Source organism: Podarcis filfolensis (genome assembly GCF_964270895.1).
Source record: "Podarcis filfolensis genome assembly, chromosome: 6".
In the NCBI taxonomy this organism is placed as follows: domain Eukaryota; kingdom Metazoa; phylum Chordata; class Lepidosauria; order Squamata; family Lacertidae; genus Podarcis; species Podarcis filfolensis.
The window spans coordinates 43,861,101-43,877,585 of NC_139609.1; the positions used below are offsets into that span (position 1 = coordinate 43,861,101).

Here is a 16,485-nt window from a genome sequence, read left to right on the forward strand (position 1 = left end):
GCAGAAACAAGACACTGTACAGCCTTCACCATCGCTACATCAAGGAGGCACTGGATAAATTTAGGGTTCCTCCTGGGCATATACCAAACGCCTTCCCATCCTATGTAAAAGGGAGAGCACGTCTGAGCATATGTGGGGGACAGAAGACTCTTTTCACAAATAGCCACTAGAATTTAAAGCACACCCCCTTGTAACCTGTCAGGCAACTGCCAATATGAAATTTTGGCTAACCGGACAACCCCAACTGAATCACTGCCAGTCATCTCGTGTTAGGACCCTGCCTAGGTTGGCACCCCATAAATGCTGAAGCTTTTCCCTCGCTGTCTTCTGAGCGTTGCTGGGTTTTACCGCAACGTTTATCCGTAGAAAGCGATCGGTAGAAGCATTTCTTCCAAGCGGAACCCCATTCATTATTTATAGCCCCCTTTGCTATAACTTTTCAGGGGGCGGAGGTGCAATTCACAAATGCAGCACGCTAAAATCCTGCTTTGAAATATTATTATTAATAATAATAATAATAATAATAATAATTTGCTTTTTATCGCTGTTAATAACAATTCATTCCCCAAAAGATACAGAATTCCCATGCCCTATTTTGCCCTGCAATAAACATGCAAAAGCGGGAAAAGAGCCCGGAAGCTAGGCAGCCTATATGAATCTAGCTGTAAGTCTATACATCGGCCTGAGTCTAGTGGCTCCGCTCTACTTGACCCTCGTCATCACTATGGCGAAAGCCCTTTGCACTTCGCATTGTAAGTTAAAGCAGGGCATTTAAAGTCGGAAGTGAACATAGATATTGACAGCGATGGCGTTTGACTCTAAAACCCTTCTATCTCTATGGTCTTTAAACCGCGCGGTGAGGCCCGCGACAAGCCAAACCTTGATTCCTCCGTGTGCGCCTGCGCAACCCTGCCCTTCGATGACGCACATTTCCCGCGCTCGCTCGCTCTCTTGCAAGGAGCGTCCCGTGCGCGGTGCATGCTGGTGTCTCGGCGGGCCGGTGGGGCATATGCGGCTATGGCGAGCGACTTCTATCTGCGTTATTACGTTGGGCACAAAGGGAAGTTCGGCCACGAGTTTCTCGAGTTCGAGTTCCGCCCTGACGGTGAGGCTCAGGGTTTCCGCTTGGGGAAGGCGAGAGAGGAAGGAGCTCCCCGGGGATCTGAGGCCTGGCGGGATGGAGGAGCGAGGGAGCCCTTGCACCCGGGAGGGAAGAAGGGGCCTGTCGCTTGAGGAGGGAGAAGAGAGCCCCAGGGGGGTGGTTGGAGTGGAGGGAGGCGGGAAGGGGGTATTGCTCGTTGAGAAAAGGAAATGGGGTCGGGGGAATTTAGCCATTGCCCGAAGAGAGGAAGGTGGCTCCTGAGGAGACCTGCGTTTCAGTAACAAGAGGGGTTGGTTAGTGGCAGGCTGGCCTCTGTCCAGTATACGTGAAGGAGCGTCTCCACCTCCATCGTGCAGCCCGGACACTGAGGTCCAGCGCCGAGGGCCTTCTGGTGGTTCCCTTGCTGCGAGAAGCCAAGTTACAGGGAACCAGGCAGAGGGCCTTCTCGGTAGTGGCACCCGCCCTGTGGAACGCCCTCCCACCAGATGTCAAAGAGATAAACAACTATCAGACTTTTAGACGACATCTGAAGGCAGCCCTGTAAATTATTATTATTATGTGAAACCCTCAGTGGGGTAAAGTATGTTACAGTTTTTGACGGAGGGTTTTTGAGAGCTGGCTTTTCCTGCCGGTGCAGGAGTGCTAGAATAAGATTCTTCAGAGAGCTTATGGTGAGAGGATCAAGGGAGAGGGAAATTGGAGAGGAAAGCATCCGCTCTGCTGTGAAGGCACTGAAAAGCTGAGCCTACACCCCCACCCCTTCCTTGTTGGTTGACTGAGGAGGGAGCAAGTCACTCCTTAAAGTGGTCCAGAACACTTCCCTTTGCAGGGAGCAAACTCTACTTGTGAGTACAGTAGTACCTCGGGTTACATATGCCTCAGGTTACATACACTTCAGGTTACAGGCTCCGCTAACCCAGAAATATTACCTGGGGTTAAGAACTTTGCTTCAGGATGAGAACAGAAATCGTGTGGCAGCGACGCAGCGGCAGCAGGAGGCCCCATTAGCAAAAGTGGTGCTTCAGGTTAAGAACAGTTTCAGGTTAAGAACAGGCCTCTGGAATGAATTAAGTTCTTAACCCGAGGTACCACTGTAATGGTCTTTGTGAGACTGCAGAACTTGGGTGTATCTAGGGTGTGTGGGTGTGTGGATGCTGAACAGAAAGGGGCTCAGAAACCAGGTGTTTTTAAGTCACTGGGCAACAGTTATCTCCCTGGCCTGACTTTCAACCCATTGCCTTCTTTAGGCCCTTGAAGACTTTGCAGGCACAAGTTAAAGGGAAAAATGTGAATTAAATTAAGCCCAAGTTCTGTATTGCTTTGCTACTTTGTGTAGTGTAGTGTTGAATGTCATATTATCTCTTTCAACAGGGAAACTGAGATATGCAAACAACAGCAATTATAAAAATGATGTCATGATCAGAAAAGAAGTAAGTTGACTGTGTTTAAATAATTTATAGAATTTTTGTGTCCTACAGCGTGAGTTCTCTGGGTACCGTATTTTTCGCCCTATAGGACGCACTTTTTCCCCTCCAAAAATGAAGGGGAAATGTGTGTGCGTCCTATGGGGCAAATGCAGGCTTTCGCTGAAGCCTGCAGAGCGAGAGGGGTCGGTGCGCACCAACCCCTTTCGCTCTCCAGGCTTCGCGGACCTCTCCGCAAGCAGCGGGAGTACTCCTGCTGCTTGCGGAGAGTTGCCAGCATGCTGAAGCCTGGCGCACTGAGATCAGCGCGCCCAGGCTTCGTGGACCTCTCAGCAAGCAGCGGGAGCCAGCGCTGGGCTCCCACGGCTTGCAGAGAGCTGCCTGTTTGGGGGCTGGGGTCAGGGGAAGCTCGGGCCTCCCCCGCCCCAGCCCCGCGCCTGGGGGGGAAATAATTTTTTTCCCTTTATTTCCCCCAAAAAACTAGGTGCACCTTATGGGACGGTGTGTCCTATAGGGCGAAAAATACGGTACCTCACAACACAAATTAAAATATAAATGTAATATAAAATGTAAGTGTTAAAATCTAATTAATGCATATTTAATTTAATTTTTGTTAATTTAGTTAATAAAAACAAATTATGCAGGTGGAAAAATCTTGACACCTCTTGTATTTTATCTGTATTTTTGTGATTTAGAGTGACCAGTGGATGTCTTGAGTTTATATAACTGTGTATTCAAGGCAAGCCATTAAATTTGCCTGTTATTGTCTTTTACTACATATCTAATGTTCCCCTTTTAGCTGTATTATTGAAACTTGGACTCAAAATATTAAATTGTAGCTAGTAGAATTTAGCTTTTTGTTTCTCTACACGTCTTAAGTGTATGTAGTAATTGGATAGTAAAAATCTGCAAACTACAAAAAAGTCATAAATAATCTATGTCTGTATCTCAAAAGTTACATCTAGTATTCACTCTATAAATTTGTTTGCAGATGTTTTGCCCAATATATGTTGAGCTCATTCCAGTGGATAGCAAAGCATGTACTTAGTTATTGATCAAAATAAATTAATACACATACTTCAACAAGAAGGTAGTGGGCAAATGACACACACATTTCTGTACTAGATTTATTTTAAAGTTAAAATGCTACTATTTCCATGCTGCTCTAGGCCTACGTACACAAAAGTGTGATGGAAGAGCTAAAGAGGATAATCGATGACAGTGAAATCACGAAAGAAGATGATGCATTATGGCCGCCTCCTGACAGAGTTGGCCGGCAGGTTAGCAAATTCACGGCTTCCCATATAAATATTTTAAGTTGACAGGTATACAGCAGTTAATGTGTACACTTGCAGCTGCTAGTTCTGGGTAGACTTGTACACTTGCAGCTGCTAGATGGGTAGAAATCTTATATCTATTTCTAGTGAACAGAATATCTTGTTGGAGTAGATCTTGAAAAACATCTGGGGAAAAGTTATTGGAGGTGGGAACGAGGCATCCATATCGCCTCTCTCCCTCTCTGGGTAGGTGCGAAATGGTCATTTTATTATTGATCTTCAAACAGTGCTCTGAAATTATTTTTTTCTTTTTCCAGGAGCTTGAAATTGTAATTGGTGATGAACACATCTCTTTTACCACATCAAAAATTGGTTCTCTTATTGATGTAAATCAGTCCAAGTAAGTGCTCTTTGACCAGCCGCTACAACTGTTGTAGTGCTCTTTTTGAAAACTATTCACTAAGCTAGTTTTGTTACCGGATTGGGAAGAAGGTGAGGCAGAAGTAGTGCAGCTCTGTCCAGTTGTCTTGCTTAAGATGCCTCTATAAATGCTGTACCATGCATTTGTGGCCAAGCTGGAAATACAGTTACTACATTGATTTTAAGTAATAATAATTTAGCAAACCTGAAGAACAACATATAGAATTTGTCTCAGCTGTGGCATTGCATTATTTCCTCACTCATTTAACTGATTCTACCCTGAGGACAAACAGAACCTTTCATAAACGCCCTACTAAAGCCATCTGGTTTATCCCCAGCTGCTAAAAGCCAGCCAAATAAATCTTGCAGTACAGTGGTACCTCAGTTTAAGAACAGCTCTGCTTACGAACAGTTTGGTTTACGAACTCTGCAAAATTGGAAGTAGTGTCCCGGTTTGTGAACTTTACCTCGGTCTAAGAACGGAAGCCGAACGGTGGAAGGATACCGGCGGCGGGAGACCTCATTAGGGAAAGCGCACCTTGGTGTAAGAATAGTTTCGGTTTAAGAACAGACTTCCAGAATGGATTAAGTTCGTAAACTGAGGTACCACTGTACTACCAAAAGATGCTTGAATTTTGATAAGTGACTAGGGGATTCTCATACTGAGTTCCTGACACAGAGTAATGATTATGAGTTGGTCAAATACTATTTTTAAAAATATTTAATTTCTATTTGTTTTTCCTTTTGCACTTCAGGGATCCAGAAGGTCTAAGAGTGTTTTACTACCTTGTCCAAGACCTCAAGTGTCTCGTCTTCAGTCTCATTGGATTACACTTCAAGATTAAGCCAATTTAAATTGTATGGATTTAAATTTGTACTGTAAAGTTTCTTTCGGTGGGGTCACTTTCCATTCCTTATCTCTCATTGGTTTTATGTGTGTCAGATTTTTTACAGAGTGAATTTAATAAATGCTAAAAAGCTTTTTCCCCCTTTTTATTTAAAATGTGTTTGTTATCGAGACTAAACTTTTGGGAAAGCATTAAGATTTTTTAAAAGCATGGCTGGCTTAATTTCTGCTGGGAAGGGAAGAGGAGGGTCAGCAACACAACAATATGGACATTTTTATGTATCTGTTAACCGCTCCCTTTTTAGTGAGGTTTTAATGAGGATTAGATATTTGATATCCCTGTGCAGTATTGAGGCTGATTCTCGGATGCCAGCACCATTAATACATGGAAGAGCTGTTTCATACATTTCAATGAATGTTTGTCTACTTGCTTTGAAACATTACAGTTGGGAGTATAATCCCTTCTCCAGAGTTCCAGAAAAGTGAAAAAAGAAGAAATTTGCAGGGATTGGATAACAATCTCCACTAAAAGATTGTTGAAAGAAGGTGTTTCTTAGGTGCCAAAGGAAAATAGATATGAAACTTGTCTGATACATAACAGGATCGATGAGCAGTGAAGTCGTCAAGTTTGCTGCTGATACGAAATTGCTTTGGTATCAGAGTGGTTAAAACAATAAGGGTTTGCAGAGAGCTCCAGAAGAATTTCTCCAAATTTGGCAAATGGACAGTTAAATGGCAAGTGCAATTCAGTGTAAGCAAGTGTTACACACTGGGGCAAAAGAAATGATTTTGCATATATGCCCGTGGACTCTGAAGTGGTGGTTTCTGACCAGGAACAAGACCTTGTAATTGTCGTGGATATCTCAAAAATGTCAACCCAGTGTACATACAGCAGCTGTGGAAAAAGGTGAATACTATGATAGGAATCATTAGCAGGAGGACTGAAAATAAAAAGGCTGTACCAGCCTTGGGTGCAAGTGCACTTGGACTGTGTTACCTATGTTTTAAAAACCACCCTCTCCCTTTCGAAACTAACAAAAACGGCACAAGTATTGTTAGGGAAGTGGGACTCTGGGGATACTGTATACCATGCAAAACATGTCTGCAACATTTCTGCCCACATTGTATTCATTGCAATGGCAGCACTAGCTGGGGAGTGCACTTTTTTAGAGACTATTACAGTGGTACCTCTGGTTATGTACTTAATTCGTTCTGGAGGTCTGTTCTTAACATGAAACTGTTCTTAAGCTGAAGCTCCACTTTAGCTAATGGGGCCTGCCGCGCCGCCGCCGCGCGATTTCTGTTCTCATCCTGAAGCAAAGTTCTTAACCCGAGGTACTATTTCTGGGTTAGCAGAGTCTGTACCTGAAGCGTATGTAACCTGAAGCGTATGTAACCCAAGGTACCACTATATATCTGAAGGGCTAGGAAAGGAGAATGTGATTTACTGTACGAGCAGGGTAGCTAGGTCTACAGTATTTTAAGCTGGAAATCTTTTATCATAACTGGCTAAATCCTAATATCCTGAATCGTAAGTATGTTGCTTTAAAAAAAAAAAAAGCCTAATTGAGGAAGCAAGTATGCCTAAGAGTTATAGCTCTATGCAACCACTTGGTAAAGCAAACTGATAATTTATCAGGAACACTGCTAAAGATTGTGTAGATTATAAAACATCAATAAGCATTTGCTCATTTGCAGACTATTTTCTAGGCTTCTTTTTTTCTTTGATAATGCACATCCATCCTCCACCTCAAAAATTGCAAAAGTAAAAACAAGAGTTGAATCTTACAGGGAAATGGACTGTAGAGTGAGGGTTGTTTTACAAAAAATAAAAAGTGCTGCAAATGTAACTACAGGTGACACTCAATTTATGCTGGGATTCTTCCAAGGATAGCGCCTAAAGCCAGAATCGCTATAGTCAAAACACTTTGGGTTCAGTGGTGTGTGGTGTGAAGGCAAGTGCTTTTAAAACAAGAGGCATTTTCTTGTTTAAACTCTGGGTGGCTATCTATCGCGGGCATGTAATCCACCTCACGCAGTATTGAATCTTAAGCACCTCATCCTTGTTTCCTGGACGCCTCCTCAGGATAGGCTGGCTAATGGATCGACTATCTAGTTTAGCTGAGAGGCAGCCATCTTGAGTAAGGGCAAGTTCCAGCTTCGGCGCCGCTTACAGACGAATAGGGCTGAAGAACACGGGAGGCGCAAGAAAACGGCAATGTATCAAGTCTCGCGAGGCTTGATTCACAGCGGCCCCGCCCTCTGAGAGAAGCTGGGTCTCTGCAAAGACCCCGCAGCTCCCGTGTGATCCTGCAATTGTTTGGGAAGGAAAGCAGGCTCGCTCGCCTCCGAGGCTTTCCTCTGGCCACCTGAAGCCATGGGGGTAAGAGAAAGCTTCACCTGTGCAAAGACGACGTGAGTTGGGGCTGGGGCTGGGAATGCCTCTAGGACATGAGCTGACACGGTGACTTCTCTTTGCAGAAGATCGGGCTGCAGCTCAAAGCCACTCTGGAAAATATTACAAATCTCCGGCCGGTGGGGGAGGATTTCCGATGGTATCTGAAGGTAGGGCCTTCGACGGCTGTTACCTCTGCACGCTATACACACACACGCACACGCTCCATGCACTTAGTTTGCAATGACAATATATCCTGTAAGTATTGCTATTAACGTGCACGTCGATGTTGTTTACTGGCCGAAGGATTTCTTCTTCGTTTATACAGAAACATTAAAACCACATTAAATTTAGCAGTGTTAAAAGTGGCAGGAAATGTTATTACACGACCTAAGCCGTCAGTTAATGGGATTTGCTGGTTCTTGGTACATTGTAAGTCTTTGCAGAGTGCCTTTCTCTCCTCACTAACCACAAGCAATACCCCATATATCTGGGATTAAGGATCATTTTATTAAATCAGTGGATATTGTTTCATAGCTTGCCTTGAGCCCCAACACTACAATTGCTGCTATAGACATTTTTTTCCTACAATTTGTCACCACTGCATTGTGTACTATGTTCATCTCACTAGTTCTTTTTTGCCATCTTATTGCTCTTTGTTAGCATTTCTGCCATGCAGTTGGCAACTGGCATGCTTTCAAATGAATATGCAAGCAATGCCCTCTCATGCTGCCCCACCACACCTATGGGTCCTGCGCACTTACTGTTGGAAACTCTATGGGACTTGTTTCTGGATAATCATACTTATGATTGTGTTGTCTGATATATAAATATTGTAGTCATGATTATAGTGAAAGTGCACACTTACAGGTTTGGACCAATTTAGGCTGCAGCAAATGCAGTTGTATGTCATTTCTGCAACCTAAGAGTGGAAATTCCGTTCTTGTGCACCACAATATCACATTTCCCTTCTATAATTCATTCTAGGAAGCCTCTCAAATCTGTGAGACTGCTTTTATGCTATATCTGGGGCTAATTTCCGACCATATGAAAATTGTTGAAGTTGTTGTGGTGTTTAAGTTGTTGTGGTCTTTTTCATGGGAGTGCTACTTCTGCGATTCGTGTCCATTACATACCTTTGTTTTTGAATCTTAACAAAATTATTATTTTTTGTTTACCTGTTCTGCTGTTGACTCCTCTAAGTGTCTCATTGTTTGCGTCTGGTTTTCTTTTCTTTTTCAGTTGAAGTGTGGAAACTGTGCTGAGGTTTCAGAAAAATGGCAATATCTACGATTAATGGTAGGTCTCGGAACTACAGCACAAGCATGCTAAGTTATCCGTTTGTTGTCTGTGTGACATACACAGATCTATATTTGACTCAAATGATGCTGGAAAATGATAAAGTTACTTCTGGAAAACTGATTATATATAAATCTTCCCTGGTGGCAAATCAACAAGTCTGAACAAACAAATTCAGCCTGAATCTAGAAGGAGCCTCGGGAGGTGTGATCTTCATAAATATAAAAAATGTATAATTGTTACCCATTTATATAAGATGGTATCTAACACTACAGCTCCGCTGTAGCAATAGATTTGCATGTGTGCAACAGAGCTTCCTCTTCCTTTCTTGCCCCTGCGGCTTCAGTCTTCTCCAGAGTAGATCTTTGGAGCACACGAGGATGAGGGGAAATAGAAATCCAGCTGATGCTGTGGAAGCCAACTGGCACAGCATTCTATATATCCCATAGTTTATATGTTAAAAAAATCTCCTGCAAATTAACTGCATGCATGTGGAAGCTTAACATCCCCTCCAACACATAGGGAAATGGACTTTTGTTATATGTACAAGGTGGACTGGAGTTCAAACAAACAAACAAACAAACAAACATCAATGGGTTGTTTTTTAGGCATTTTCTAAGGTAATTGCAGATGTTTTATAGTTCCATTAGCCTTAGCCAACACTTCACAGGATTAGGATTAGCCATTATTGCTGGGGAAAATAACTGTTTCCTGATGTCTCTTCTCTAAACTGTGAATGCCTTGATCTTGATGCCTCCCTTTGACATTTTTTTAGGACAGCCACCCTCTCAAAGGAGGCAGAGGAAGTGCCACAATGGTGCAGAAATGCAAACTGTGCTCCCGAGAAAACTCCATAGGTAAGCCTATTCATGCACCTCCATGCCAAAGGCACAAAGAAGCCGAAAACTTGATTCTCTGCAGGCTGTGGGACCCAGTTAGATTTTCAAAATGGAGGGCAGAATATACTAAATTAGAGGGATATCTTCTAAGAAAATACAATTGGGGGGGTAATATTCCCCCAAAGCCAGGGACTATTGAGTACTATTTCCAAGCTTTATTCCAAGCTGGAACAAGTGGCATTCCATTTTTGCTAACCTTATAAGGATTTTCACTTCTGTTGTGTAGTGTCACTATTAAAATCATCCTTACCATGCCATCCCTGCCTCCAGCATTGCTGGTTCCATTTGCTTTATGCTTTATTTGAGCCTAGTTGTCTATTCTTCCCTTGTTCCTATTTTTGAATGCGCTTCAATTCCGCCTTGCTCCTCACCCCTTTTCAAGTGGACTTCTGTTATTATTATTATCAACATTTTCTCACAGACATTGCAGTATTGCCATGCTACAAGCACAATTGTATGACATCCAAGGGGCAAAGGGGAAGTAGGGAAGAAATGCTATCTCATAAGGGCACCGTGTGCAGCCTGTGGAAAACAGCCAGACCCAGTTTGTGTCATTCCCATCCACACACATTTTTTTTGTACCCTGACAAGCTAAAGTCCCATGAAGTTTGCCTAGTTCTGACAGGCAGCCACGTTAAGGGGCGCTGGGCATGCCAGCAGTGATGTATGCAGTACAGATAGTAAACACTTAGTTAAATGCTGAAGAAGCGTGTAATTGGAACTGACAATAAACAGCAAATGACTGCAAGGCCCAAGTGACGAAGTGCTGCACAGCTAAGACAGGACTTAACTGTTTGGCATAATAATGCTCAGCATTAGTGCATGTCTTTTCGTGCAATTCTATATATGTCTACTTAGAAGTGAGTTCCATAGGGCTTGCTCCTAGGTAAGTATGTATAGGATTGCAGCCTTTACCCCCATGTATTCATTCACATTCTATTTTTGAATGAGCCAAATGTGAAGTAGCTAAGTGGATTTGTTTGTTTTTATGCGTATACAGTGGTACCTTTGTTTACTAACTTAATCCGTTCCAGAAGCCCATTCTTAAACCAAAGCGTTCTTAAACCAAGGCATGCTTTCCCATAGCAGCGGGGGACTCAATTTACAAATGGAACACACTCAACAGGAAGCAGAACATGTTTTGCTTCCAAGGCAAAGTTCACAAACCAAAACAACTACGTACGGGTTTGCAGCGTTCTTAATCCAAGTTGTTCATTAACTAAGCTGTTCTTAAACCAAGCTGTGTGTGTTTGTATGTTTGTGTGTGTGTATATATATTCCAATGATTTTATTTCCCATTTAAACTAAGATTTACAAGCATCCTGCCAAACTGTTGCCATTTTTTTCCTCCCTTAGGAAGCTTGCCATTCTTGGAAAGGGAGAGCCAACAGAACAAACCAATTGTCTCTCCCCTGATGCCGGGCTAGGAAGTGGTGGTGGATTGAGCAGAGGAGCCTCTCCATTTTGCTTTACTAGCTAAAAAAACTTGTATAGTTCCAGGGTATGTGGGCATCCTCAGTGGCAGGAGGGGGAATTAGGATTACACTGTAAATGGCTCAGGTTTCGGTCTTAAACTCGCTTTGCAGAATTCAGTAGAACTTACTTGGTTAGGAGTGCACAGCTACACGTCATCTACTTTTTCTCCTTTCCCGGATTTATAAGTGGAGACATCTGGTTTTCAAAACTGGTCGATACCAAAGGAAATGATGCACACAATGTGATTTCCACTGTTCTTTCATAGATGTGCTTCATTGCTATGTATTTTCCACTTCTTTCAGATATCTTAAGTCATACAATGAAGCCTTACAATGTAAGTTTTGTTGTATTTTTGTTATTGTGGATGTGGTATACTGGTCTTATTGGGCTTGATCCACACAGCCACAGTTTTGTATGACTCTCTGCATGTGGCTAGTACTATAAATGGGAGATAAACACAAGTACCTGGATTTACATATGGGTATACATTCATCTTTGCATTATGATTCCCCATTGTAAGCCTCCCTGACAATTTTGTTGGAGCTCAGCCTATAGAGAACCAAGCAAATTATGATGGATACTAATTATTCATATTGTGTTGATTGTCTGCACATGGAAAGCTGAGTGGCGGATGTATTCTTGTTTTCCTTGTGTAGTGAGATCCCCTTAGAGTTGTACATGCGGAACAATTCTGCAGTGTGAGGAAGGCAATTGGGCGGATTAATTTAGTCTTCAATCCTAGAAACACTTACCTGGAAATAAGTTCCATTGAACTTGGAACTTACTTCTGAGTAGCTATGCCTAGAATTGCATTGTGGGTGATTCAATCACAGGACCTTCCCAAATGTTTGTTTTTTTGCCACTCTAGGATAGAAAGGGAAAATATTTGTGCTGCTTTACATGAAAGCATTATTTGAGCATGCAGAACCCTACAGAAATGTAGTGATACATTCTGAGGATATTTCAAATCCATTGGATAGGAAGATGTAACCTATTTTTATTAATTTGTCCTACTCAATGCATGCTTGATTCAACAGATATTTGATTGTTGATTATTTCGCTACAGCCCGTAGCTTAAAATGAGCTTCAGTGCTCAAGGTAGAATGTACATTTTCTTTTACCTTTTTGAATAACACTTGAATGTTTGCTTTTCTCCTTTTCCTGGGCGATTGAAACTATTCATGGAGACCAACAAAAGTTCCTGAGTAACTTATTAGTGTTAGAATCATTGCAGTATTTTGTATCTTTATAGGATATGATAACTTTGGAAATTTTGTGTTCTGCCTATTTTTATTCCTCTGATGTTACTTTGGCTTCATCCTAGGCTGAAGACAATGAGACATTTAAGACCATAGTGGAGTTTGAGTGCCGTGGCCTTGAACCAGTGGACTTTCAACCACAGGCAAGTTCTCTTGAATGTTCTGCTGAGCATGAACCCTAAATTATAATTTAACTTGCTTTTCAGTAAATAGTACCTTTGGGACCTAGTAACACAACCAGGAGGCAAGAGACAGATGGTGATTTCCTAGACATGTATTTCTTGATAAAGTGGTATGTGCAATAGGTACATTTACAAGCTATTGGGTAGGATTCCACCAACAGTGGAAGCTCACGCAAGGACTTCTGCTAGTGCAACAGGACTCCCCGCCAATGGAGAGGGTTGGGGAATCCCTGGAACAGAGTGGAGCGGGGGAAGGAGAGGCCAGATTGTTCAGTTAGACAAGCATAAATACTTCTGCTGATGGAGCAAACTGCTTAGTACTTCCTTGAATTTCTCCCAGTACAGTATATTATGAAAATCCTGAAATTATGCGGCACCCAAAATCCTACAAATTTTCAGCACACAGCAGGTGGTAGGAAATTCTGAGACTGGATAAGGGAGAATCAGCACAGGAGACTCCACATGTTCATGTAGACATAAGTTCTAGTTTTATATCTGCACAGGCCACAAACCTTGCAAGGTTAGTGGCCCTGAATTTTTTCCTTTTGTCCAAAGGCAGCCTGCTTAAAAAAATGGATGAAGCACTGTATATTTGCAGAAGGAGATGGGGTAGTCATTCTATTAGCATCTACCAGGAAACAAGGAGTATAGGTATTGGGAATTATACATTGTATTATTTACACTGATCATTGATATTTCCTCTGTAATATGTTCGAATGCTGCTTGTTCCTTTAACAGCCAGCAGGGGGCAGCTAGCCCATTTGAGACACTCTAGCAAAAATTTCAGTTTACTAAACAAAATACTGTGTTTGGATCTCTTTATAAAATCTTACATAATACAAAGACTTAAGATTTCTTGTAGCACAGAGCATCTTTACACAATAAACACTTAAGTTGTGCTGCAGTAAATCTGTTAGGGCTGAATCCAGTGCTAGTCATAGATGTAGACTAAGTTAGATTCATCCTTGTCAGGATGAGCAAAACTTAGTTGGATGTGGGATTTAGACTTCAAAGTGCCACAAGAGTCTACTTTTTGATGTGAAAGATCAGCAGGTAGTCTTCCAGGGTTTCAGCATGGAGTCTTTTCAAAGCCTTCCCTAGACATGCCAGGAAATCATCATCATCATCATCTGGCTGAGCTTCCCCAGCCACTCTGGGCAGCTCCCAATCAAGTGTTAAAAACAGTACAGCATTAAATATTAAAAACGTCCCTAAACAGGGCTGCCTTCAAATGTCTTCTAAAGATAGGATAGCTGCTTATTTCCTTCACATCTGAAGGGAGGGTGTTCCACAGGGTGGGCGCCACTACCGAGAAGGCCCTCTGTCTGGTTCCCTGTAGCCTTGCTTCTGGCAATGAGGGAACCGCTGGATCTCAGTGTCCGGGCTGAACGATGGTGGTGGAGACACTCCTTCAGGTATACAGGACCGAGGCCGTTTAGAGCTTTAAAGGTCAGCACCAACACTTTGAATTGTGCTCAGAAACATACTGGGAGCCAATGCAGATCTCTCAGGACCGGTGTTACGTGGTCCTGGCGGCCACTCCCAGTCACCAGTCCAGCTGCCGCATTCTAGATTAATTGCAGTTTCCAGGTCACCTTCAAAGGTAGCCCCACGTAGAGTGCATTGCAGTAGTCCAAGCGGGAGATAACTAGAGCATGCACCACTCTGGCGAGACAGTCTGCGGGCAGGTAGGGTCTTAGCCTGCGTACCAGGTGGGAGCTGGTAGACAGCCGCCCTGGACACAGAATTAACCTGCGCCTCCATGGACAGCTGTGAGTCCAAAATGACTCCCAGGCTGCGCACCTGGTCCCTCAGGGGCTACCTTCATGCAACACAGCTGCTGAACCAATGAGCAATGGTCCTTCCCACACAGCTGTCCCCATGGATGGCATCTCAGCTGTGTTTCCAAGAATTCAGATCTGGTGCAGGAATGTATAGTTCTATATAGATCTATATAGTTATGTGTAGATCCCCTTTGTCACAGAGGAGAGTTCCTTTGTTGTTTCTTTCCGCCTGTATTGTTCCCCATATGGCTGTGTTCTAAAGAGATTTCTATGTTTATAGGCTGGGTTTTCTGCAGAAGGCGCAGAATCTGGCACACGTTTTGATGACATCAACTTGTTGGAAAAGGTACTGTCTCTGGAAAAAAATCTATTAAAATAACCTCACCTGCCTCTTTACCCACCCAAACAGACTTTTCAAACTTTTCCGTTTGAAAAGTTAGCCCCGCATCCTTATATTAAATGTATCCACCACTATAAACTTTTTGGGGCCAGAAGAGATTATCCTGCTTGCTTAGAGCTAAACAGGGGAGGGCTCTCAAGTAAAGGCAGGATCACTTTGAATCTAGCCTCTCATCTGACAGGTTCTAGGTGGCAATCTTTCTTCTTTGGGCTTTGTGGTTCTCGATATTCCTTTTACCTTCTTGCAGCCAAACTAGATGTAATGTTAATAGAAATAAAGGGCATCTTTTAATTAAAGAAATAGCAGCCAGAATGATACCATGGCAGCCTCAATATTTTGGCAAGGGGTGTGTGAGCTCTTTCTCAATCACAATATCAGCAAGAATACCTTTCTAACACTGCTATTTATGTACCAAAGAAAGCTCCCATGGGAGCGGCATGAGAAGCTCTAGAGAAACTCCAACTTTGTGGTAGTATAATGTAGGGACAGGCGTAGCCCTGGAGTATTTAATATATGCAAAAATACAATTTCCGGGAATACAAATTCAGATTGACTTCACTGTTGTTCTCTGTAATGTTAGATGGTGTCAGATAAACTCTTGGAAAACTCAGGCTAGCAAATCTTCACTGATAGCCTTCCTCAGCAGTGAGCAGCAGTGTCTGGATCAGCTCCATTTCTTGGCACAAAGATCAGTCTGTCTGGTGACCCACCAATAGCTCAACCAATTTAATCCTTTCAACCAGGGGAGATGGCAAGTCAGCCTATTAGTAAGACTGTGGACTTCACACACACACAAAATCTGATTCCTTGTGCTAAAAATGTTCAACTTGAAGCTATTTTTTTTAAAGAATACTAGGGTTGCAAGGAAGTTCATAATGTGCCTGAAATTCAGGCTGGACTCCTAAGCAGAGAATTCTAAAATTGTAATGTGTATTTAACTCCACAGGACTGGAATGACTACGATGAAAAAATAAAGGAATCTGTTGGCGTCTATGAAGTGACACATAGGTTTGTCAAATGTTGAAGCTTTTGTTTTATGTGGAATCATTTTCTATGTGGCCATGTTTAAATTGTGTTTACAGAACCTAGAATAAAAGTCTTATACTTTCTGCAGGATTTGTTTTTCAACACTTGTGGGCTTAGCTTTATTATTATACCAAACTCTAAAGAATAAATGCAAATAAGAATATTTATGCAGAAAAATATACTAGTTTTTAATCATGCTTACAGTTTGGTTAATGCTGGGATTGCCTCTTCAAAGAATTTGATTAACGTTTATTCATGTAAGGCCCAAGAGCTTTCATAGGAGGGTGGGAAAGATGCTTGCTCACCTATTGTAATAACTATTATTGCCATTAAAGTTCTTGGCTTCTCTCACATTTATGTATAATTGCAGGTGCCTTATACCTAGAAATGTATTTTGAAATCTTAAGAAGCTACTGGATATATCTAATTAGATTTCCAAGGTTAGCTGACTAAACAGTCTTAATTAATAATACAATTCCATATTGTTCAGGTGCAGCCCCAGGCCTTCTAGAGAGGCTTTTGGGGTGAGGGATGGAGATGACTATAGAAGGGAGGGGAAGATGAGAAAGTTGAAGTTCGTGCAAGTAACGTTAGTATCCAGGCCAGCATTTTTTAGACTGTTTATTATAATAAAAATACATTCTGCAACCATCTGAATATTTGATGGAAGATTGCTAACAGTTCACATTTGAGTT

The 16,485-nt window shown here is 42.3% G+C and overlaps 2 protein-coding genes across 4 annotated transcripts; both read left to right on the forward strand.

The window, feature by feature from the left end:
- The first annotated feature begins 916 nt into the window (after nucleotides 1-916).
- On the forward strand, nucleotides 917-5,204 carry MAGOH (mago homolog, exon junction complex subunit). Its single transcript, XM_083621079.1, has 5 exons — nucleotides 917-1,105; nucleotides 2,474-2,532; nucleotides 3,696-3,806; nucleotides 4,121-4,203; nucleotides 4,979-5,204. The coding sequence occupies exons 1-5, from the start codon at nucleotides 979-981 to the stop codon at nucleotides 5,076-5,078; spliced, it is 480 nt and encodes a 159-aa protein (XP_083477205.1). The 5' UTR covers nucleotides 917-978; the 3' UTR covers nucleotides 5,079-5,204.
- Nucleotides 5,205-7,313: 2,109 nt separating this feature from the next.
- On the forward strand, nucleotides 7,314-16,141 carry CZIB (CXXC motif containing zinc binding protein). Of its 3 annotated transcripts, XM_083618223.1 has the most exons (8): nucleotides 7,314-7,453; nucleotides 7,552-7,635; nucleotides 8,708-8,764; nucleotides 9,540-9,621; nucleotides 11,442-11,473; nucleotides 12,464-12,541; nucleotides 14,645-14,710; nucleotides 15,711-16,141. In XM_083618223.1, exons 1-8 carry the CDS (start codon nucleotides 7,448-7,450, stop codon nucleotides 15,786-15,788), a joined length of 483 nt encoding a protein of 160 aa, XP_083474349.1. In that variant the 5' UTR covers nucleotides 7,314-7,447; the 3' UTR covers nucleotides 15,789-16,141. The 3 variants fall into 3 exon arrangements, with proteins under 3 accessions (XP_083474349.1, XP_083474350.1, XP_083474351.1); XM_083618224.1 differs by lacking the exon at nucleotides 7,552-7,635; XM_083618225.1 differs by lacking the exon at nucleotides 7,552-7,635 and having other exon boundaries at nucleotides 7,345-7,485.
- The last annotated feature ends 344 nt before the right edge of the window (nucleotides 16,142-16,485 follow it).

Bases quoted from the DNA above. Each gene is read 5' to 3' on its own strand.
- MAGOH (XM_083621079.1), top strand. From the start codon at position 979: ATGCTGGTGTCTCGGCGGGCCGGTGGGGCATATGCGGCTATGGCGAGC. The intron at 2,533-3,695 runs GTAAGTTGACTG...ATGCTGCTCTAG, and splicing joins ATGTCATGATCAGAAAAGAA to GCCTACGTACACAAAAGTGT. The intron at 3,807-4,120 runs GTTAGCAAATTC...TTCTTTTTCCAG, and splicing joins CTGACAGAGTTGGCCGGCAG to GAGCTTGAAATTGTAATTGG.
- CZIB (XM_083618223.1), top strand. The intron at 7,636-8,707 runs GTAGGGCCTTCG...TTTCTTTTTCAG, and splicing joins ATTTCCGATGGTATCTGAAG to TTGAAGTGTGGAAACTGTGC. The intron at 11,474-12,463 runs GTAAGTTTTGTT...GCTTCATCCTAG, and splicing joins ATACAATGAAGCCTTACAAT to GCTGAAGACAATGAGACATT.